At 48.5% G+C, this 23,795-nt stretch overlaps 3 protein-coding genes across 6 annotated transcripts in view; all 3 read right to left on the bottom strand.

The window, feature by feature from the left end:
• Positions 1–4,304: 4,304 nt before the first annotated feature.
• On the bottom strand, positions 4,305–7,273 carry rnf183 (ring finger protein 183). Of its 2 annotated transcripts, none has more exons than XM_033049328.1 (2): positions 6,653–7,273; positions 4,305–4,553 (listed from the first exon to the last, which is right to left on the bottom strand). In XM_033049328.1, exon 1 carries the CDS (start codon positions 7,234–7,236, stop codon positions 6,670–6,672), a length of 567 nt encoding a protein of 188 aa, XP_032905219.1. In that variant the 5' UTR covers positions 7,237–7,273; the 3' UTR covers positions 4,305–4,553; positions 6,653–6,669. The 2 variants fall into 2 exon arrangements, with proteins under 2 accessions (XP_032905219.1, XP_032905218.1); XM_033049327.1 differs by having other exon boundaries at positions 4,305–4,503.
• A 7,647-nt stretch (positions 7,274–14,920) lies between these two features.
• Positions 14,921–23,255, bottom strand: LOC116991029 (RING finger protein 225-like). Of its 3 annotated transcripts, XM_033049330.1 has the most exons (3): positions 22,731–23,255; positions 17,894–17,896; positions 14,921–16,612 (listed from the first exon to the last, which is right to left on the bottom strand). In XM_033049330.1, the coding sequence occupies exon 3, from the start codon at positions 16,598–16,600 to the stop codon at positions 16,064–16,066; it is 537 nt and encodes a 178-aa protein (XP_032905221.1). In that variant the 5' UTR covers positions 16,601–16,612; positions 17,894–17,896; positions 22,731–23,255; the 3' UTR covers positions 14,921–16,063. The 3 variants fall into 3 exon arrangements, with proteins under 3 accessions (XP_032905221.1, XP_032905222.1, XP_032905220.1); XM_033049331.1 differs by lacking the exon at positions 17,894–17,896 and having other exon boundaries at positions 14,921–16,608; XM_033049329.1 differs by lacking the exon at positions 17,894–17,896 and having other exon boundaries at positions 22,731–23,253.
• Positions 18,461–23,795, bottom strand: part of wdr31 (WD repeat domain 31) — a 36,908-nt gene continuing 31,573 nt past the window's right edge. Inside the window, exon 11 of the transcript XR_004416684.1 lies at positions 18,461–18,494. The gene's annotated coding sequence lies outside the window, so the exon portion shown is untranslated. The remainder of the gene's footprint in view (positions 18,495–23,795) is intronic.

The raw sequence follows: 23,795 nt of genomic DNA, 5'->3' as shown, positions 1-23,795 counted from the left end.
ACAGCACCCGTAGTCGGGATAGAACCCGGGTCTTTGGCGCTGTGAGGAGGCAGCTCTACCACTGTGCCGCCCAGTTGAGTTCTTCAACTTTTGCTATTAAGAATATTTTCTAATATGTCTCTCTAACAAAGAAGGTGATTTAATATTTCCCCATATTGAGCCATTGCTGCCAGAGGGGTGGGAGATTGCAACCTTCCCGTGGTCCGCCCTGTTTTGACAAATGCAATCAACCCGGCGTGCACCATCAAATAAGATCAAATAGAACAAGTTATCCTAAAACCTTGGGTTGTGCACGCCATATGCAAGAAGAAGAAGCTGCCACAGTTTTGCTGACTTTACACTTTTTATTGCTAACTGCATGGTATTCATGCACGCGTCTCGCTGCATTTCATATACAATGAAAGGATTCGTTCAAACATCGCTTCCAAAATATTCTACTTGCGATTTGTTTTACATCTAAACAACGTGTCATTGTAAAACTCGTCTCCATGCAGACACATTTCTGAGAAAGGCGGGAATGTTTTGTTGAATATGAGGCAAAACTGGTCTATTCTGCATTTGACCAACATTCCCTTTGTATCAAATACCTCCGGCGTTTATTCCATTTTAGTTTACTTTAGTTGACTTTATTGTTGTCATGTGAACCTTGTTACTGTGAGAAGTTTTTGTTCCATGCTATCTAGTCATAAAGAAGAGACTATAGGTGATTACAATCAATCTGTTCAGTGTACAGATCAAGGATACATTTGGTGCAAGATATGGTGCCATTTTTAACAATTTGAAAGGTCCCCAGTGAGGCAGATGGAAAATCAAGAACTCTCTCCAACTGGTTAGAGGATGGTTCAGTTGCCTGATTACATATGGGAAGAAAGTGTCCCTAAATCTGGAGGTGTGTGTTTTCACACTTCTGTACCTCTTGCCCGATGGGAGAGGGGAGAAGAGGGAGTGACCGGGGTGAGACTGGTCCTTGATTATGCTGCTGGCCTTGCCGAGGAAGTGTCGTGTAGATGGAGTCGATGGAAAGGAGGTTGGTTTGCGTGACGGTCCCTGAATTTTTTTTTTCATTCATACTGTCTTTATTTAAAACGTCTCACTGCTGTCTAAAACTAAACCTATGAAACTCTTGTAGAAATCTATAGTGTTTTAACAGAACCCTAGAGAGTAGAAGTCCCCCCCCCCCCACTGCTAAACAGATCAGTGATGGTGGAAGGAGCAGTTTCAGGGGAACTAATGGATTAGTCACGGGTGCGTGAATTTGCCCGATCCTGTACCTATTTTCTACATTTGGTTTCTGTCTCATAGAGTCAATGTCACAGAGCGTGGAAAGAGGCCCTTCAGCCCTTCAGCCCATACTAGCTACACTAGTCCAACCTGCCTGTGATTGGCCCATATCCCTCCACACCTGTCCAATCCATGTACAAATGTCTTTTAAACGTTGCGATTGTCCGAGCCTCAACTACCTCCTCTGGCAGCTCGTTCCACACACCCACCAGCCTCTGCAGCTCTCCAGCTGGTTAGAGGATGGTTTAGTTGCCTGATTACATCTGGGAAGAAACTGTCCCTGAATCTGGAGGTGTGTGTTTTCACACTTCTGTACCTCTTGTAAAAGTTACCCCACAGATTCCTATTAAAACTTTTCCCCTTCACCTTAAACTTAAACCTATGTCCTCTGGTCCTCGATTCCCCTACTCTGGGCAAGAGACTCTGTGCATCTACCCGATCTATTCCTCTCATGATTTTATACACCTCTGTTAGATTTCAGTCAAGGAAGCCAATCATTAATTGTGAGGGGGACACTGTGGGATTGTCTAATGTAATGTTGAGAGTACTTCAGGGAATGTTTATACTACAGTCAGCATTAGCAAAGCAGATGATCTCATCCATACCACATTACTGTTTGAGGAACTTGCTCATGTTTACAGTTCTACTTCTTGAGATTGGACAGTGCTGACAGGTCAGTGTTTAATTAAGGTCCTAATGCCACTGAAGCCCAACAACAAGCACAAATTGTTTCCTTTTTTATGGTGATAAATATTAAAGATATTCTGCATTACAATGAAGTTTAATCCAGTTATTGCTGGTCTTTTCCATTTCGTTTAGTTTAGAGATATAGTGTGGAAACAGGCCCTTCACCCCACTGAGCCTGTGCTGACCAACAATCACCAGTGCACTAGCACTATCCTACACACTAGGGACTGTTTACAGAAGCCAATTCACCTACAAACCTGTATGTCCTAGTGATGTTGGAGGAAACCGGAGCACCCGGAGAAAACCCACACGGTGACAGGGAGAACATGCAAACTCCGTACAGACAGCACCCATGGCCAGGGTCGAAGCTGGGTCTGTGGCGCTGTGGGACAGTAACTCTACTGCTGCGTCTAGACAGATTGTGATCATGTGATGGAGATGAACGAAGGTATTTCCCCTCAAACCCAACAACCACTGACCAATTACAACATTGCTATGGCAACCAAGAATTGATAAAAATCATAAAATCCACCAGGGAATGAAAGATTGTTGGCATGATTTTGCCATCGAGCACTGAACAGGCCCTTCAGCCCTCCAATTCCGTGCTGACCATACACTCCTACACTATATGCTTTCAAGAGAGAGCTGGATAGGGCTCTTAAAAATAGCGGAGTCGGGATATGGGGAGAAGGCAGGAACGGGGTACTGATAGGGGATGATCAGCCATGATCATATTGAATGGTGGTGCTGGCTCGAAGGGCCGAATGGCCTACTCCTGTACCTATTGTCTATAGTACTTAATTATGAGTGTGCCTATGTATAGTGGGATTGTTACTGATCTGAATGGGGAAAATATATAGGTACATGTGACAATGAAGGATCGTTGAAGCATCGTTAATGGTCCCGTTAAAGATAATCTTGTCTCATCCCCACAATTACCCATCAATTGCCCTTCAGTTGCCACCATTTTTTTCCGCAGCCAATTGTCCTACCAACTTGCACGTCTTCGGGAGGTGGGGGGGAAGCGGAGTGACAAACCCCCCCCCCCACCACCCCCGTCAAAAGGAAACTGTGTAAACTCCACACAGCCAAGGGAAGAACATTCCAACAAAGCAAGGAATGAATGAGGAATAACCAGTTATTCCACAGCCCACATGCCCCAGGCTGGTGGCTCAGCTGCCGTTCTCCCATCTAAAATATTTGTCAGCTTTCTTAAATGTCACACCCTTCACAAAATGACGAAAGGACAAAGTTATTCATCTAAATTCCATTGCTGGCACTTCTCAGTAAAACTAACCCATTCACCATGTAACGCCCATGCAGGGTGAGCTCATCTTAAAGCATTAGACTGGTAGACGAACTCAGGGGGTCAGGCAGTGTCTGTACTTTGGGTTGGGGCCACGGCCTGACCTTCCTCCAGCAGTTTGACTTTTACTTGGGTTTTTGGCATCTGCGGCCTCTGGAGTTTCAAGCTTAATTAAAAAATGTAATCACAGCATTGGCTAAGATTGTGACCTCTGTCTCTCTACAAGATGTGGTACATGAGACCCACATGCAGTAGGAGTTGGTGCGCCCAACGCACGGATACTGGGATCCTGGCTACGAGTGCTGTCTTTACGGAGTTTGCACGTTCTCTCTGTGACCCCGTGGGTTGAGGGCAACCCCATGTTAAGAGAAGCTGATGATAGGGGAACAGATGTCAGTCTAGAGTCAGGGTTGTGTTTCCAATATAAACTAAACTCAACATAGTTTAGACACAAAATGCTGGAGTAATTCAGCGGGGCAGGCATCATCTTTGGAAAAAATTAACGGGCGATGTTTCGGGTCGAGACCCTTCTTCAAAGTTTAGTCTAGTTTTAGTTAGTCTAGTTTATTGTCACGTGTACCGAGGTACAGTGAAAAGCTTTTGTTGCGTGCTAACGAAAAGACCATACGTGATTACCATCAAACCCTCCACAGTGTAGAGATAAAGGATACAGGATATAATGTTCAGTGCAAGATATAACATTGAAGTCCAATAATGTTCAACTAAAGATAGTCCAAGGGTCTCCAATGAGGTAGATGGGAAGTCAGGACCGCTCTCTAGCTGGTGATAGGATGGTTCAGTTGCCTGATAACAGCCGGGAAGAAACTGTCACTGAATCTGGAGATGTGCGTTTTCCCACTTCTGTACCTCTTGCCTGATGGGGAGAAGAGGGAGTGGCCGGGGTGAGACTGGTCCTTGATGATGCTGCTGGCCTTGCCGAGGCAGCGTGAGGTGTAGATGGAGTCAATGGAAGGGAGGTTGGTTTGCGTGATGGTCTGGGCTGCGTACACAACTCTCTGCGATTTCTTGCGGGTCTTGCCTGGAGCTGTTCCCAAACCGTTCTGTGATGCATCCCGATGAAATGCTTTCTCCGGCACATCTGTAGAAGTTGGTGAGATCTGTTGGGGACATGCCGAACTTCCCAAGTCTTGCCTTCTTAAGCGAGTGGGTAAGTTTATAAACCACAAGGCACAATTGAAAGAAGGACAAAAACAAAACTGGCTGGAAATCTGAAATAAAAACAGAAAATGCTGGAAGCATTCAACGGGCCAGGCAGTGTCTGTGGAGAGAGGAATGAGGAACTGTCAACATTTCGGGTTTGAGACCCTGTGTGGGTTTAAACCTGCAGAGATTTTCCAATAGTTTCTGTTTAATTTACAAGGAAGGCAAGATGTCAGAGGGTGGTGAATCTGTGGAATTCATTGATTGAGTGGGGGAGTAGACTCGATGGGCCGCATGGCCTAATTCTACTAAAACTTTGGGACTTGTGAGAAGGCTGTGGAGGCCAAGTCAATGGATATCTTCAAGGCAGAGATTGACAGATTCTTGATTTGTACGGGTGTGGGGAGAAGGCAGGAGAATGGGGTTGGGAGCGAGAGATAGATCAGCCATGAATGAATGGCGGAGTGGACTTGATGGGCCGAATGCCCTCATTCTACTCCTAAAACCGATCACTTTATGAGGTGCATTTTCTCGCTGATCCGAACAAATTGTTTCCTCAAACACAAATTAAAACATAGAAACAAAGAAACATAGAAAATAGGTGCAGGAGTAGGCCATTCGGTCCTTCGATCCTGCACCGCCATTCAGTACGATCATGGCTGATCATCCAACTCAGTATCCTGTACCTGCCTTCTCTCCATACCCCCTGATCCCTTTAGCCACAAGGGCCACATCTAACTCCCTCTTAAATATCGCCAATGAACTGGCCTCAACTACCTTCTGTGGCAGAGACGTTTCGGGTCGAGACCCTTCTTCAGACTGATGTGGGGGAGAGGAAGAAGAAAGGGGAGGGGAAGGAGGGAGAAAGTCTGAAGAAGGGTTTCAGCCCGAAACGTTGCCTATTTCCTTCGCTCCATAGATGCTGCTGCACCCGCTGAGTTTCTCCAGCATTTTTGTGTACCTTCGATTTTCCAGCATCTGCAGTTCCTTCTTAAACAAGATTATTAGATTTGTATTTCTGTGAGGTCTTCAACTGGATCGTCCTATTCATCTCCCAGGTAGCACGCAGCGTGGAAACGGGCCCTTCGGCCCACCTTGGCCACCCTGGTCAACATGCTGCAGCCTTGGCATGGCAGGCAAGCAAAAACATTCACTCTGACTTGTCACATGTGATAACAAAGTATTCAATTCAATTCAATGCCCCATCTACACTCGTCCCACCTGCTCTAGTCCCACCTGCACTAGTCCCACCTGCACTAGTCCCACCTGCCCCATCTACACTAGTCCCACCTGCACTAGTCCCACCTGCCCCATCTACACTAGTCCCACCTGCACTAGTCCCACCTTCCCCATCTACACTAGTCCCACCTGCACTAGTCCCACCTGCCCCATCTACACTAGTCCTACCTACACTAGTCCCACCTGCCCCATCTACACTATTCCCACCTACACTATTCCCACCTGCCCCATCTACACTAGTCCCACCTGCCCCATCTACACTAGTCCCATCTACACTTGTCCCACCTGCCCCATCTACACTAGTCCCACCTGCCCCATCTACACTAGTCCCACCTGCCCCATCTACACTAGTTCCACCTGCCCCATCTACACTAGTCCCATCTACACTAGTCCCACCTGCCCCATCTACACTAGTCCCACCTGCCCCATCTACACTAGTCCCACCTGCCCCATCTACACTAGTCCCACCTGCACTAGTCCCACCTGCCCCATCTACACTAGTCCCACCTACACTAGTCCCACCTGCCCCATCTACACTAGTCCCATCTACACTAGTCCCACCTGCCCCATCTACACTAGTCCCACCTGCTTGCGCTTGGCCCACATCCCTCCAAACCTGTCCTATCTATGTGCCTGTCTAATTATTTACGTTGGGATAGTCCCAGCCTCAACGACCTCCTCTGTGGAATTCTCTGCCTCAGAGGGCGGTGGAGGCAGGTTCTCTGGATGCTTTCAAGAGAGAGCTAGATAGGGCTCTTAAAGATAGCGGAGTCAGGGGATATGGAGAGAAGGCAGGAACGGGGTACTGATTGGGGATGATCAGCCATGATCACATTGAATGGTGGTGCTGGCACGATGGGCCGAATGGCCTAGTCCTGCACCTATTGTCTATTGTCTCTGGCAGCTTGTTCCATACACCCACCACCCCTTGATGAAACAGTTACCCCTCAGGTTCCCATTACACCTGTCCCCCTTCACCTTGGCCAGGTGTCTCCTCAGCCCAGATCCCAGAGTATTTTCTTGGTCCAGAAGAGGGAGATGACGAGGATGATGGTGATGCCGAATATGACGATGAGGATGTAGGTGACTGTCCGGCAGGGTGGGCTCTGACAACATCTCCACATGGTGTTGTGTGGGAGTCTCTCGTCCATGGCCGGAGCGGCCTGAGTGCGGACAGGGAGCCCGTTCTCCCGCTCCATCTCCAGGCTCAGGGTGTAGACGGTGGGTCGGCGCAGCAGGAAGCTGGCCTTGCCCGGACCCTTGTAGAACAGGCGGCCATGATCCAGGTACACGTGGAGCGGCTGCAGCCTCATGCGGGCCAGGATGTCCCCGTTAGTGCGGAGTCCGGTGACCAGTTGCCCGGGGCCGAGCGGCGTGAGGTGGCGGCACAGAGGGCAGGACATGGCCGGCTCCATGTCCGGCACTGAAGCCAAGCTCATGCGGGCCAGACACTCCAGGCAGAAGGTGTGTTTACAATCCAGGATCTTGGGCGTCCGGAACGCGTTGTCATATGGGTTCCAGCACACGGCACACTCACACTCAGACCCATTCACCTCCAGCATGGTCACCCCCCTACCCTCACCCTCACCCCCCTCACACACACCCCCACACACACCCTCACACACACCCTCACACACACCCTCACACACACCCTCACACACACCCCCACACACACCCTCACACACACCCTCACACACACCCTCACACACACCCCCCTCACCCCCACACACACCCTCACACACACCCCCACACACACCCTCACACACACCCCCACACACCTCTCGCATACACCCCTACCCCACTCACCCCCTTCTCTCCCTCTCTCTCCCCCTCACTCACCCCTCTCCTCCCTCTCTCTCTCTCCCTCTCTCTCCCCCCCTCTCTCTCTCCCTCTCTCCCCCCCTCTCTCCCCCCTCTCCTCCCCCTCTCTCCCCTCCCTCTCTCTCCCCCCCCCTCCCCCTCTCTCTCTCCCCCCTCTCCCTCTCTCTACCCCCCTCTCTCTCTCTCCCCCTCACTCACCCCTCTCCCTCTCTCTCCCTCTCTCTCACACACACACAGCGGGGCTGGGCTGGTCTGGTCTGGCTTCACACCTGCTCCTGTCTGGGACCCGGGAACCGCAGTGTGACAAGTTCACCAACTCTGCGCCTCTATGCGTCTCTCTGTCCCCGGCCTCCAGCGCTCCTCGCCCCGGCCCGCAGCTCTTCGTGTTAACCGGACAGGTTCACCTTCACCAGGACGTCCAGTGTTATTTTGCTGTCCGAGCCGCCCCGGCTGTAACGGCAGTGAAGCCCGGACTCTGTGTCGGAAACTGCCCGGCGTCTCCTCTCCGTCCTCTCCCGCCAGCGCTGTCTCCCTCCCTCCCTGACTCTGGAGCAACAGGTTGTGCGGGTTTGGTGCTGGGAGGCGAGGTTCTCATCACAAGCTGCCGCCTCCCCTGTGGACAGGTTCATCACAACATCCACCCCATCAATCACACGCCAGGGACACCCGAGATAGACACAGAAATGTTGGAGTCACTGCCTGTGCCTGCCATTCTGAAAGCGACCCGTTAATGCCTACTCTTTGTTTCCTGCCTGCCAACCACTTCTCTATCCATGTCAGCACTCTATTTATGAGACAGGTTTAGGTGGGATTACAGATGATGTCTAGTGGGGTACCGCAAGGCTCGGTGCTGGGACCGCAGCTATTTACAATATACATCAATGATTTGGATGAAATGATTAAAAGTAACATTAGCAAATTTGCAGGTGACACAAAGCTGGGTGGCAGTGTGAACTATGAGGAGGATGCTATGAGAATGCAGGGTGACTTGGACAGGTTGGGGGAGTGGGCAGATGCATGGCAGATGACGTTTAATGCGGATAAATGTGAGGTTATCCACTTTGGTAGCAAAAACAGGAAGGCAGATTACTATCTAAACGGCGTCAAGTTGCGACAAGGGGAAGTACAACGGGATCTGGGGGTCCTTGTACATCAGTCTATGAAAGTAAGCATGCAGGTACAGCAGGCAGTGAAGAAAGCGAATGGCATGTTTGCCTATATGACAAGAGGAATCGAATATAGGAGCAAAGAGGTCCTTCTGCAGTTGTACAGAGCCCTAGTGAGACCACACCTGGAGTATTGTGTGCAGTTTTGGTCCCCTAATTTGAGGAAGGACATTCTTGCTATTGAGGGAGTGCAGCGTAGGTTAATTCCAGGGATGGCGGGACTGTCATATGCTGAGAGAATGGAGCGGCTGGGCTTGCGTTTAGAAGGATGAGAGGGTTTCACATTGAAACATATAAGATTGTTAAGGGCTTGGACACACTAGAGGCAGGAAACATGTTCCCGATGTTGGGGGAGTCCAGAACCAGGGGCCACAGTTTAAGAATAAGGGGTAAGCCATTTAGAACGGAGACGAGGAACCAGTTTTTCTCACAGAGAGTGGTGAGTCTGTGGAATTCTCTGCCTCAGAGGGCGGTGGAGGCCGGTTCTCTGGATACTTTCAAGAGAGAGCTAGATAGGGCTCTTAAAAATAGCGGAGTCAGGGGATATGGGGAGAAGGCAGGAACGGGGTACTGATTGTGGATGATCAGCCATGATCACATTGAATGGCGGTGCTGGCTTGAACAGCCGAATGGCCTACTCCTGCACCTATTGTCTATTGTCTATTGTCTGTCTGCAGTTCCTTCCTACCCCTCTCTACCCCTGAATCATTCCAATAATATCTGGAGCGTATTTATGCTGCACGCCCTCTATTGTCTGAAGATGATCAACATTTACATTAAACCACAATGTCAGCCTGACACAAAGTAGTAACATCAATATGCAAAATAAATCAATAGTTTTCACTAAATTTCCAGAAAGCCTTTGCTGCCGGCCTTGTGGATACAGAGAATATACACGTGGAGTATCGCGTGCAGTCCTGGTCGCCCCTACAGGAAGCATGTGGAGCAGTTTACCAGAACGCTGCCTGGATTAGAGGGTTTCAGTTGCAGGGAGAAGTGGGACAGACTTGGAATGTTTTCTTTTGAACGTCAGAGGTTGAGGGGAGACTTGATAGAAGTTTATAAAATGACGAGAGGCGTAGATAGGGTAGATAGTCAGAACCTTTTTCCCTGGGTGGAGATGTCCAACACTAGAGGGCGTAGCTATAAGGTGAGAGTGGCGATGAACAGAGGTAGTGGGTGCCTGGAACGCGCTGTCAGGGGTGGTGGTGGAGGCAGCTACGATCATGTGTTTAAGAGGCTTTTAGACAGGCACATGGAGGTGCGTGGGATAGAGGGACATGGATCGTGGACAGGCTGATGAGATCAGTGTAACTTGGCATCATGTTCTGCACAGACTTTGTGGGCCGAAGGGCCTCTTCTATGTTCTTTGTCACATAAAACTAGCTCTGCACAATGCGTTGACATAGACTGAGGGCAAGGAGACTGTTGGATGTGAACAATCTTGCCCGGGCTGTGAGGGGTCAGAGTTCACAAGTTATAGGGGTAGAATTAGGTCATTCGGCCCATCGAGTTTACTCTGCCATTCAATCATGGCCAATCTCTGCCTCCCATTTTCCTGCCTTCACCCCCGTTCTAATCAAGAATTTGTCTATCTCTGCCCTAAAACTATCCACTGACGTGGCCTCCACAGCCTTCTGTAGCAATGAGTTCCACAGATTCACGGGTTTAAAGTGAGGGATTCCTGGAGGAACTGCCTGATAGATGGGCGCACGGTGGCCCAGCGGTAGAGTTGCTGCCTCACAGCGCCAGAGACCCGGGTTCCATCCTGACTACAGGTGCTGTCTGTAGAGTTTGTACTGTAGGTTCATCCTGTGATCGCGTGGGTTTTCTCCGGGATCTCTGGTTTCCAACCGCACTCCAAAGATGTACACGTTTGGGTTAATTTGGCTTTGGTAAATAAAAATTGTAAATTGTCCCTGGTGCGTAGGTTAGAACTAGTGTGTGGGGGTCGCAGGTCAGCGAGGACTCGGTGGGCCAAAGGGCCTGTTTCTACGCTGTATCTCTAAACTAAACTAAAAAATGAGGGGTTGTTTAAGATCTGCTGGAAAATCGAAGGTAGACAAAAATGCTGGGGAAACTCAGCGGGTGAGGCAGCATCTATGGAGCAAAGGAAATAGGCAACGTTTCGAGTCGAAACCCTTCTTCAGACTCAAGAAGGGTTTTGACTCGAAACGTTGCCTATTTCCTTCGCTCCGTAGATGCTGCCTCACCCGCTGAGTTTCCCCAGCATTTTTGTCTACCTAAAAAATGAGGGGTCTTATTCATGCCCGGAAGCAGAGATGTGAACAGCAGATAGACACAAAGATGTTGGAGTAACTCAGTGGGACAGGCAGCATCTCTGGAGAGAAGGAATAGGTGACGTTTCAGGTTGAGAGCAGCTGTTCTGATGAGTTGACAAAGTACGTGTTGCATCCTTTATGTACAGATGTACACATTAGCAGCAGGAGTAGGCCATTCAGCCCATTCAGCCTACCCCAATGTCATTAAAACCTCCTTCTTTCATCTCCGCAACATCGCCAAACTCAGACCCTCTCTCACACCGCCTGCTGCTGAAAGACTCATCCATGCCTTCATCTCCTCCCGACTGGACTATTGCAACTCACTTCTCCTTGGCATCAGCTCCACCTACATCAACCGACTCCAACTGGTCCAGAACGCAGCCGCCCGACTCATCACCCATACCAAATCCTGGCATCACATCACTCCAGTCCTCAAAAAACTTCACTGGCTTCCCATCTCCCACCGGATCACCTACAAAATCCTGGTCCTCACCTACAAAGCCCTCCACCATCTGGCCCCCCCATATCTCACTGACCTCCTCTCCCCCTACCAACCCTCACGGTCCCTCAGATCCACATCAGCCGGTCTCCTCTCCATCCACAAGTCCAACCTCCGCAGTTTTGGGGACAGAGCCTTCTCCAGGGCAGCTCCCAGGCTCTGGAACCCCCTCCCCCAACTGATCCGCAATTCCGTGTCCCTCACCATCTTCCAATCCCGCCTCAAGACCCATCTCTTCACCTCTGCCTATCCTTAGCCCCACGTCCCCCTCCCTTTTCATCTGTGCATGAATTGCCTCATATTGTGTTTTGAATTGAATCCTGTCTTTACTTTGTGTACTAGTCATGTCTCTACTATTTATTTCATTCCCCTTACATGTTTTTCCTCTACATGCTCAATTTTTGTGTCCTTGAGACTCTTGAAAGGCGCCCATAAATAAAATTTATTATTATTATTATTACTCCAATTTGATAACGCCATGATGGTCTGTTTGCTGTTTGGAGATACAGGCCCTTCGACCAACAAAGTTCAGACTAACCATCAATCACCCGCTCACATGAGTTCGACGTTATCCCAATTACACATCCACTGCCCTCATACTAGGGGCAATTTACAGAAGCCAATCTACCTACAAACCTGCATGACTTTGGGACGTGGGAGGAAACCGGAGCACCTGGAGAAATCCCACGCGGTCACAGGGAAAACGTGCAAACTCCCCACAGACAGCACCCGAGGTCGGGATAGAACGGGGGTGTCTACCCACGACACCATCATGCTACCCTCTGTTGCAACTTCAAGGATGATCTGCATTCCATCTAGCTGTGGTAACCCTTCCCCTCCTCATGTGTAAAGCATGTTCCTTGGCGTAAGAGACTGCAGATACGGGAACCTTAATCAAAGTGCTGGAGCAACTCCAAGAATATGTCCATCTCTGACTCCAAAATATTCAAAGACTATGCAACCTCCCTTCCAGAGAGAGAGTTCCAAACCTGACAATCCTCTGAGCAGGTAGACAAAAATGCTGGAGAAACTCAGCGGGTGCATCAGTTTCGTCCCGAAACGTTGACTATTTCCTTCGCTCCACAGATGCTGCTGCACCCGCTGAGTTTCTCCAGCATTTTTGTGTACCTTCGATTTTCCAGCATCTACAGTTCCTTCTTAAACAATCCTCTGAGCAGGTACACAAAAATGCTGGAGAAACTCAGCGGGTGCAGCAGCATCTATGGAGCGAAGGAAATAGGCGACGTTTCGGGCCGAAACCCTTCTACAGACTGAGCAGCCCTGACCAGTTGAGGGCGCCAGTGTACACTGGGTGAATGTTGCAGTAATTGCCCAGTGGACCAGAGGACAGAGGTTTAGGGTGAGGGGGGGGGGGGGGGGGGGAAGATTCGATACGAATCTGAGGGGCAGCGTCTTCCCACACATGAGGGTGGTGGGTGTATGGAACGAGCTGCCGGAGGAGGTAGTTGGATCGCCTCAACACAGAGGGAGACAAGGAGGGAAGGGAGACAAGGACATTAAGACTTTTGTCCATCATAGTGAGGAGGTGCCTGGTAGACTCACTGTGGTGGATGTTAAACTGTGTTAAGTGTGTGTTCTGTTATTTTATTCTATGTTATGACTGCAAGGTACGCAATTTCGTTCAGACTAAAATGTCTGAATGACAACAAAGGATACTTTAGCGGCGCCTGCTATCGCTCGCAGACATCGAACCCGGCGTTTGGAAGCCGCGGTCACGTGACTCGGGAGGGGCTGTTGTTTTCGTGCAGTTTTTCCCCTGCGTGCGTTAGTGCAGCGATGTCCACCGATGTGGCCAGACGTGTCTGTTAAACCTGTATGCTGCAACTTGAACTTTCGAATAAAGTTTCGTTGATGAATCCAGGAGTCGTTTATCAGACCACCAAAATACTTTACTATGCTTTTTGAGGCAGGGACTATCATCGTGTTAAGTCTTCCTGTCCCACTGAGGTACTCCAGCATTGTTTAAGAAACCTTTAGACAAGCAGCGTGTAGGAAGGAACTGCAGATGCCGGTTTAAACCGATGATAAACACAAAGTGCTGGAGTAACTCAGCGGGACAGGCAGCATCTGTGAAGAGAAGGAATGGGTGACGTTTCGGGTCGAGACCCTTCAGACTGGTTAGGGATAAGGGAAACGAGAGATATACTGTAGACGATGGTGTAGAGAGATAAAGAACAATGAATGAAAGAGAAGCAAAAATGTACCAGTGATGAAGGAAACAGGCCATTGTCAGCTGTTTGTTGGGTGGAAACGCAATGCTGATGCGACTTGGGTTGGGGAGGGATAGAGAGAGAGGGAATGCCGGGGTTACTTGAAGGTAGACAGGTACATGGATAGGACAGGTTTAGAGGGATATGGGCCAAAGGTAGGCAGGTGGGACTAGTGTAGACGGGACATGTTGGTCGGTGTGGGCAAGTTGGGCCGAAGGGCCTGTTTCCACACTGTGTGATACTATACTGGTCCTTGGGCACAATGGACCTCTTCATGCCACATGTGTCTGATGGACATACACACTGGGACAGGATCAATGATAGATCACCCATGATTGAATGGTGGAGTAGGCTTGATGGGCCGAATGGCCTAAATCGGTTCTTATGAACTTGTGAACATGATACCTATTTAAACTGATCTCATTTGCCAGTACATGACCCATATCTCTCTATTCTCTGCATATCCATGTGCCTGTCTAAAAGCCTCTTAAACACAACTATCGTATCTACCTCCACCACCACCACCCCTGGCAGCGAGTTCCAGGCATCCACTGTGTACAAAAACTTGCCCCTTACATCTGCATTAAACTTTCCCCCTCTCACCTTGTAGCTACACCCTCTAGTGCTGGACATTTCCATCCTGGGAGAAAGGATCTGACTGTCTACCCTATCTATACCTCTCATCATTTTGTAATGGGGTCAAGGAAGGAGCGTTCACGTTGATCGCGGCCCTGTTTCCACCACCACGCACAAGAAGTGACAAGACATTCACCATTGTGCTGATGCCGAGAAGTGGCTGAACAACCTCTAATCTCGTGTGTGGACTCGATAAGAAGAATTTTTTTAATAAACTTCTACTAAAGTCTCCCCTCAACCCCTGACGTTCCAGAGAAAACAAACCAAGTCGGGATGTTATGTTATAGAGTCATAGAGTGATAGTGTGGAAACAGGCCCTTCCCTTCAGCCCAACATGCCCACACCGACCAACATGTCCCAACTACACTAGTCCCACCTGCCTGCGTTTGGTCCATATCCCTCCAAACCTGTCCTATCCATGCACCTGTCTAAATGTTTCTTAAACGTTGGGATAGTCCCGGAAACAACTACCTCCTCTGGTCCTTGATTCACCTACTCTGGGCAAGTTTTGCAGGATTTACTGGGAATTCCTGGCATTCCTCTGAGTCCAACCCAGCAAATGACATTGGATACAACACTGTGTTGGTTAAGAACTCAGATCAGACACAACCTTAATGGATAATAATTTACTTAGACAATGATTCATGGACAACAGTTCATTCTTAACAATAATTTATGTTCAACAATAATTCATATTGGGTAGTAACCGATGCTGGGCACAATGGCACTTGAGAACATGTCTTCAATAACACATTTATTTATGATTGAATTGGATCATAGTCCATTTTAGACGATAGACATGCCAGATATTTTGGTATTGCCCAATAATGAATGCATGTAGTCACACAATGCTGGAGTAACTCTACGGGACAGGCAGCATGTCTGGAGAGAAGGAATGGGGGACGTTTCAGGTTGAGACCCTTCTTCATACTTGCACGCATGTATCATGCATTATCCTTATGATGTGGAAATAGGTGATGGTATCCACTTTGTGCACAAACCAGGGGAGCAAGATGTTGTTAAATGCTAACAGAACGGGCAATGTTAATGTTGATTGAGACGTCACTGAAAGGCAACGTACTAAAGCAGAGAAGTGAGCAGACAGGGAGACTGGGAGGGGTGGGAGAATGCTTGGACCCAGGGCAGGACATTAGTTTGGAAACCACTTCTTGTTGGCGATATTCTGTATTATTCAAGGTAGACACAAAATGCTGGAGTAACTCAGCGGGACAGGTAGCATCTCTGGAGAGAAGGAATGGGAAACATTTCGGGTCGAGACCCTTCTTCAGACTGCACTGTATTATTGAACTCGACTACCTTTTATAAAATTCAATTCTGCATCGGACTGTAGCTTGTGTTGGAAGCTTCTGTACGTTACTGTATTGGTGCTAATATATATATATATTACTCTTTGCCTTCTAGATCGCTACATCGTATTGAACCACATGAGAAGGTATCCCTTTCCCTAGCCATGTGGAGGCAGAGTTTCCCCCACATTGGGAAGAGTCATTGAGATGACCAGATGACCAGGTGTAGAATGGTGGTGACCTGGAGGTCAGTCGCTTCAATGTGATCCATGTAATGGGGTTAAAATCAAACAGAGAGAAGAAAGTTGATGGAATAAGTACAGGTTTACATTTACAAGTAAGTTTACAAGAATGTCAGTGTGAAATTCCTTCAGCACACATGTTGCGTTCCTTGAAGCATCTGGTTCTGTCCAGTTTGTCCACACTGGTCATTGCTGGTGAGGGTCACTAACGCACTACAAAGACCCAGATGGAACTGATGAGGATAGCTAGAGTGACCATGATGACAAGGACGATGGTGACGTAGGACTTGTGGACACAGCACCACCACCTCTGCCCCGACACCTGGTGATTGTCCATGTCTGATGGGCGCCCCACGTCCAGGCTTTGACTCACTGAGCTGGCAAACATTTTCTTTTTCCCCCTCTTCTTCTGGGACCACTGGCCTTTCTTCACGAAGAGCCGGCCCTTGCCCCGGTTGAAGCGAATGCTCTGGATTCTCTGCATGGCCTCAGGCAGGCAGGACAAGACGCCAGAGTTGTTGCCCAACTTGGGCAGCCCATCCTTGGGCACCCGGGTCAGCGAACGGCATATGGGGCACTGGATGGCTTCTGCCACCTGCGCCTTCATGTTCATACGGGCCAGGCACTCGAGACAGAAGGTGTGGTTGCACGCAAGCTGCTTCGGCGTACGGAATACATTGTTGTAGTTGCTGAAGCAGATGGAACACTCCAGGTCATAGTCCTTCTCCTCCGACACACTCATCCTGCAACCTGCCTGAGTAAAGAGAGATTCACAATAGAGTCATGGAATCATTCATAGAATCAGTCGTAGTCATAGACTCAGAGGCATCGCCACTGAGTCATTGAGTGATGCAGTGTGGAAACAGGCCCTTCAGCCCAACTTGCCCATACTGACCAACATGTCCCAGCTACACTAGTCCCACCTGCCTGTGTTTGGCCCACATCCCTCCAAACCTGTCCTATCCATGTACCTGTCTAAATGTTTCTTAAACGTTGCAATAGTCTCAGCCTCAACTACCGCCCCTGAACCTCAAACATCAGGCTGTTCCCAGATTCCATCCCCTCCCCTCCTCACCCACCGTGTGGTTCAAACAGATCCTGTGTCACCTCAGCCTGTACTCGCTGGAGTTTAGAACAATGAGGGGGGACCTCTTTGAAACTGACCGAACATTGAAAGGCCTGGATAGAGTGGATAAGGAGAGGATGTTTCCACTAGTGGGAGAGTCTAGGGCCAGAGGGCACAGCCTCAGAATAAAAGAACGTTCCTTTAGGAAGGATATGAGGAGGAATTTCTTTAGTCAGAGGGCAGTGAATCTGTGGAATTCATTGCCACAGACGGTGGTGGAGGCCAAGTCCATGGGTATTTTTAAGGCGGAGATGAACAAATTCTTGATTAGTACGGGTGTCAGGGGATATGGGAAGAAGGCAGGAGAATGGGGTTGAGAGGGAAAGATAGATCAGCCATGATTGAATGGTGGAGTAGACTTAGTTTAGTTTAGTTTAGAGATACAGCGCGAAAACAGGCCCCTCGGCCCACCGAGTCCGCAGCAACCAGCGATCCCCGCACACTAACATATCCTACACACACTAGGAACAATTTACAATTTTACCGAAGCCAATTAACATACAAACCTGTACGTCTTTGGAGTGTGGGAGGAAACCAGAGCTCCCGGAGAAAACCCACGCAGGTCACGGGGAGAACGTGCAAACTCCGTACAGACAGCGCCCGTAGTCAGGATAGAACCCGGGTCTCTGGCGCTGTAAGGCAGCAACTCTACCGCTGCGCCACTGTGCCGCGCTTGATGGCCTAGTTGTGCTCATGAACCTATGAACGCCTGTAACCTTGGTGTCTTCTGCAGGGCTTCTCCATGCCAGCTCCACAAGATCACCATTTCCCAACCCTGCCCCGACTGCTCGCAGGTGAAACTCTCCATCATTGCCCGACACATTAGCCTGGCCGCCTTCCACACACTGACCTGATACAAAGTGCTAGCCCTGCTTGTGAACTGTTCCACAATGATTCCTTGTGAATCACAGCCTCTATATTACATTCGACTTTTCAATCCCACCCATGTTCCCACTCCTCCTTACTCTAGGAATTTCCCCCAGGGCTGGTACACTCTGAGATTGCCTGTACACCTCCAGTTCTGCCTTGTTGCCTAACTCCCACTATGTGGAGTACCTTAAGCACTCACCTCTTCCCATTCCTTTAACCTTTGTGGTCCGTAAGTCATAGGAGCAGAATTAGGCCATTCGGCCCATCAAGTCTACTCTACTTATGGGCGGAACGGTTTTTCATTGTACCTCGGTACACATGACAATAAACTAAACTGAACTGACCTAGACTGCTCTCTAGTTAGAAACATAGAAAAATAGGTGCAGGAGTAGGCCATTCGGCCCTTCGAGCCAGCACCACCATTCAATATGATCATGGCTGATCATCCAAAATCAGTACCCCATTCCTGCTTTCTTCCCATATTCCTTGATTCCTTTAAGCCTAAGAGCTAAATCTAACACTCTCTTGAAACTATCCAGCGAATTAAACTCCACTGCCTTCTGTGGCAGAGAATTCCACAGATTCACAACTCTCTGAGTGAATGTGTCTCTCCAGAGATGCTGCCTATCCCGCTGAGTTACTCCAGATTTTTGTGTTTACTCTCTGGATGAAAATGTTTTTCCTCATCTCAGTCCTAAATGGCCGACCCCTTATTCTTAAGCTGTGGCCCCTGGTTCTGGTTGTGTTGTGGTAGGACGGTTCAGTTGACTGATAACAGCTGGGAAGAAACTGTCCCTGAATCTGGAGTCCAAGGACTATAATAATAATGCATGTTTATTGGCCAAGTATTCACATACAAGGAATTTGCCTTGGTGCTCCGCCCGCAAGTGACAACACGACATACAGTAACAAATAAGAATGACACATAAAACATTCATTATTAATTATACTGACCCAGACTCTCCAGCCACTGTTGATCGGACAACCCTGTCACCCAGGAGTGACCCTGGTGGATATTTTGGGATTGTCTACACCATAAGATCACCACCTCCGTGCCCGTAAACTCCAGCCCCCCTTGTAAGCAAAGGCCACCGCGTATCCCCCTAGATAATCACCTGGTCAGTACAGAATGTACAGGACAGCCCACTTTGGGGCTATTCTACAGTCCCAGCTGCCAGTCCCAAAAGGGATTATACAGATGGGCACATGTCAGTACAGACAGCGAGGAAAGATTCTTGCTACGGAGGGAGTACAGAGAAGGTTCACCAGACTGATTCCTGGGATGTCAGGACTTTCATATGAAGAAAGACTGGATAGACTCGGCTTGTACTCGCTAGAATTTAGAAGATTGAGGGGGGATCTTATAGAAACTTACAAAATTCTTAAGGGGTTGGACAGGCTAGATACAGGGAGATTATTCCCGATGTTGGGGAAGTCCAGAACAAGGGGTGACAGTTTAAGGATAAGGGGGAAGACTTTTAGGACCGAGATGAGAAAAAAAAAATTTACACAGAGAGTGGTGAATCTCTGGAAATCTCTGCCACAGAATGTAGTTGAGGCCAGTTCATTGGCTATATTTAAGTGGGAGTTAGATGTGGCCCTTGTGGCTAAAGGGATCAGGGGGTATGGAGAGAAGGCAGGTACAGGATACTGAGTTGGATGATCAGCCAAGATCATATTGAATGGCGGTGCAGGCTTGAAGGGCCGAATTGCCTACTCCTGCACCTATTTTCTATGTTTCTAAGGGCCTGTGTGCGTGACTCTGTGACAATGATGGAAACAGAGAGGGGTCTGTTATTTTTGGTTGGTTGCCAGACCTCATTAACATTCAGCTCTCCATGCAAAGGTTGGGCTGATTTGCCTGTTTCTACGTAACTTGCCTGACCATAGTTTCCACCTTCATTTGGTTATCAAATGTCCACTGCGTCACTGTTCCCAATTGTGCCTGGGCCGATCAGACCCAGCTACCTGCACCATCTGCCTGTGGATGAAGGCATGGTGTGTCTGCGCGCGGTGAATCGCTCACGCCCCAGCCTGGGCCTCTATGTAAGGGTGAAAACGCACCCCCCCAGATTCAGGGACAGCGTCATCCCAGCTGTTATCAGGCAACTGAATCATCAACACAACTAGAGCAGTGCTGAACTACTAGCTACCTCATTGGTGATCTTCACACTATCTTTGATCGGACTTTACTGCACTTTCTCCTGCACTAAATTTCATTCATGTTATTCCCTTTATCCTGTATCTGTACACTGTGGACGGCTCAATTGTAATCATGTATTGTCTTTCCAATAACTGGTTAGCACGCATGTGACAATAAACAAAACTCAACGGAACAAATTTAACTAATTTTGAACTTAAACTGATGTTTTCAAGAGAGTTAGATGGAGCTCTTAGGATTAATGAATCAAGGGACATGGGGAGAAGGCAGGAACGGGTTACTGATTCTGGATGATCAGCCATGATCATATTGAATGGCGGTGCTGGCTAGATTGAATTGAATCGAATTGAATTGAATCCTTTATTTGTCATTCAGACCTTTCGGTCTGAACGAAATGTTGTTGCCTGCAGCCATACATGTAATAATAACAACACACAATAAACACAAATTAACATCCACCACAGTGAGTTCACCAAACACCTCCTCACTGTGATGGAGGCAAAAGTCTTAGAGTTACTGTCTCTTCCCTCCTCTTCTCCCTCTGCGCTGAGGCGATTCCCCACCGGGCGATGGTAAGTCAGTCCCGCGGTTCAAGCTCCGCGGCCCAGGGGTGGTCGAAGCTGCCGCTGTGGCGAAGGGCCGAATGGCCTACTCCTGCACCTATATTCTATGTTTCTATGTTTAACTTAAACTACAGAGGAATGAAGGGTGACCCGATTCAAACATTCAAGATCCAAAGGGCACAATGTGCTGGAGTAACTCAGTGGGTCAGGCAGCATCTCTGGAGAAAAGATCTTTCTTCAGACTCCGACCCGAAACGTCACCTATCCATGTTCTCCACAGATGCTGCCTGACCCGCTGAGTTAGTCCAGCACTCTGTGTCCTTTTGTGTATTACCCAGTGTCTGCGTTGCAGAGGGTGGTGGGTTTATGGAACGAGCTGTTGGAGGTGGTAGTTGAGATGCATTCGGACCTGCTGTGTGGTTCTTGTATTTTTTGCATTGATTTCAGATTTCATAAGTGATAGAAGCAAAATTGGGCCATTCGGCCCATCAAGTCTACTCTGCCATTCAATCATGGCTGATCTATCTCTCCCTCCTAACCCCATTCCCCTGCCTTCTCCCCGTAACCTCTGACACCCGTACTAATCAAGAATCTATCAATCTCCACCTTAAAAATATCCAATGACTTGTCTCCACAGCCGTCTGTGGCAATGAATTCCACAGATTCGCCGCCCTCTGACTAAAGAATTCCATCTATCACCGACAGCGTGTTGTAAGATTATTCCTCTGCCTGACAATTCCGTGAGGGATAGTATCAGAGAGCACGCACAGACCGTTCAGCCCACTGCCTCCGTACTGTCCCACACTCACCTCACACAGCCCCATATTATTCTCCCCATATTCCATCATTTTGTGTCCAATAATTCCCAGAGGATCCAAGATTAACGTGGAATGTTGTAAACACTCCTTGCTTGAGCCGACCACGAAAGAAACAATATAATAACCATATAATAACCATATAACAATTACAGCACGGAAACAGGCCATCTCGACCCTTCTAGTCCGTGCCGAACACATAATCTCCCCTAGTCCCACCTGCCTGCACTCATACCATAACCCTCCACTCCCTTCTCGTCCATATAATTATCCAATTTATTTTTAAATGATACCAACGAACCTGCCTCCACCACTTCCACTGGAAGCTCATTCCACACCGCTACCACTCTCTGAGTAAAGAAGTTCCCCCTCATGTTACCCCTAAACTTCTGTCCCTTAATTCTGAAGTCATGTCCTCTCGTTTGAATCTTCCCTATTCTCAAAGGGAAAAGCTTGTCCACGTCAACTCTGTCTATCCCTCTCATCATTTTAAAGACCTCTATCAAGTCCCCCCTTAACCTTCTGCGCTCCAAAGAATAAAGCCCTAACTTGTTCAACCTTTCTCTGTAACTTAGTTGCTGAAACCCAGGCAACATTCTAGTAAATCTCCTCTGTACTCTCTCTATTTTGTTGACAATCTGATAAAGTGCTTCATATTATGGGGTTGAGGGGAGAAGAGGATAGTGGGGTTGAGAGGGAAAGATAGATCAGCTATGATTGAATGGTCTTGATGGGCCGAATGGCCCATATATTCTGCTCCTACAACTTAAGAACCTATCTAAGATAGACACAAAATGCTGGAGTAACTCAGCAGGACAGGCAGCATCTCTGGAGAGAAGGAATGGGCAACGTTCTGGGTCGAGACCCTTCTTCAACTTACCTATGAGTTGGGTGGTGATTTCATGTTCATAAGTGATAGGAACAGAATTAGGCCATTCGGCCCATCAAGTCTACTCTGCCATTCAATCATGGCTAATCTATCTCTCCCTCCTAACCCCATTCTCCTGCCTTCTCCCCATAACCCCTGACACCCGTACTGATCAATAATCTATCTATCTCTGCCTTAAAAACATCCATTGAATCTGCACTGGGACATGGGTCTAGGGTCCCCTTTGTAGGCTGGGCACCTGCAAGATGCATTAGACGTTGGCTGGGTAAAATATATAAATTTTAAATATTTCAAAATATACTTTATGCGAGAAATAAATATATACAATACATGATCCTTACAAAACTCCATCTGACATTCTTTGAGGCTGGACATACATTCAATACTGGTAAATATTATTCTTCAGAGGGAAGTCTCAGTTTAACGGGAACACACAAGAGATACTCACGTCGTTGGATGAGTGGAGGTCACTTTGTCATGCACTCGCCCAGTGTTTGGCCCCAAGATAGTGGCCAGGATTTGGGGATGTGGCGCTGGGTTAGACTGAGACTGTGGTGTGTGGAGTGGCGAGGTTTAAATGGTGCATGTATACTTCCTTGTGAAGTCCCGGGATGCTAACCCTCCCTCCCTCCCTCCCTCGATCAGGCGTGGCCCGACACACATTCACACAATGGGGCTTTGTGAGGGAACTCATTCCCCCAGCGCCCTGTTCCGCTGAAACACGAGAGCGGCGCTTGAATGAAAGCGGAATCCACTTGCAGGCGGCTTTCATTGGTCCATGTTGTCGGGAGGGAGGGAGGTAGAGAGACATTACACACCCCCTGTAGCGGCTGGTTCCAAATATTCAGACCCTGGTTCCAAACCCAGCTTCACCCCGGCTCCACTCTGGGTCACTCACACCCGCAACTCTCTCCCTCAGTAACTGGGTTAGAACCAGAGGTCTCGCCCCACACTATGCTGACACACACACATATACACACACACATACACATACACACATATACACACACACACACACATACATACACATATACACACATACACACACACATACACACACACACATATACACACACACATACACATATATACACATACACACACACACACACACATATACACACATACACACACATATACACACATACACACACACACATACATATACATATACACACACACACACATATGCGTGAACACCTCTGCGCTGCTGAAAAAGGTCCAGCAGAGACTGCACTTCCTGAGGGTGCTCAGGAAGAATAACATCACTCAGAGACTGCTGCTGTCCTTTTATCGGTGCTCCATTGAGAGCCTCCTAACATACTGTGTATGCGTATGGTACACCAGCTGCACAGCGGCTCAGAGGAAAGCGCTCCAGAGGGCCATTGACAACGCCCAGAGGATTGTCGGCTGCCCTCTCCTTACCTTGGAGGACTTACACAGTTCCCGCTGCATCAAAAAATCCCAGAGTATTATAAAGGACATTTCCCACCCCGGACACTCCCTGTTTGAA

Source organism: Amblyraja radiata, chromosome 32 (genome assembly GCF_010909765.2).
Source record: "Amblyraja radiata isolate CabotCenter1 chromosome 32, sAmbRad1.1.pri, whole genome shotgun sequence".
NCBI classification, from domain to species: domain Eukaryota; kingdom Metazoa; phylum Chordata; class Chondrichthyes; order Rajiformes; family Rajidae; genus Amblyraja; species Amblyraja radiata.
Note: the sequence above shows the minus strand (reverse complement) of the source record. Positions and strands in the feature narration are given on the sequence as shown.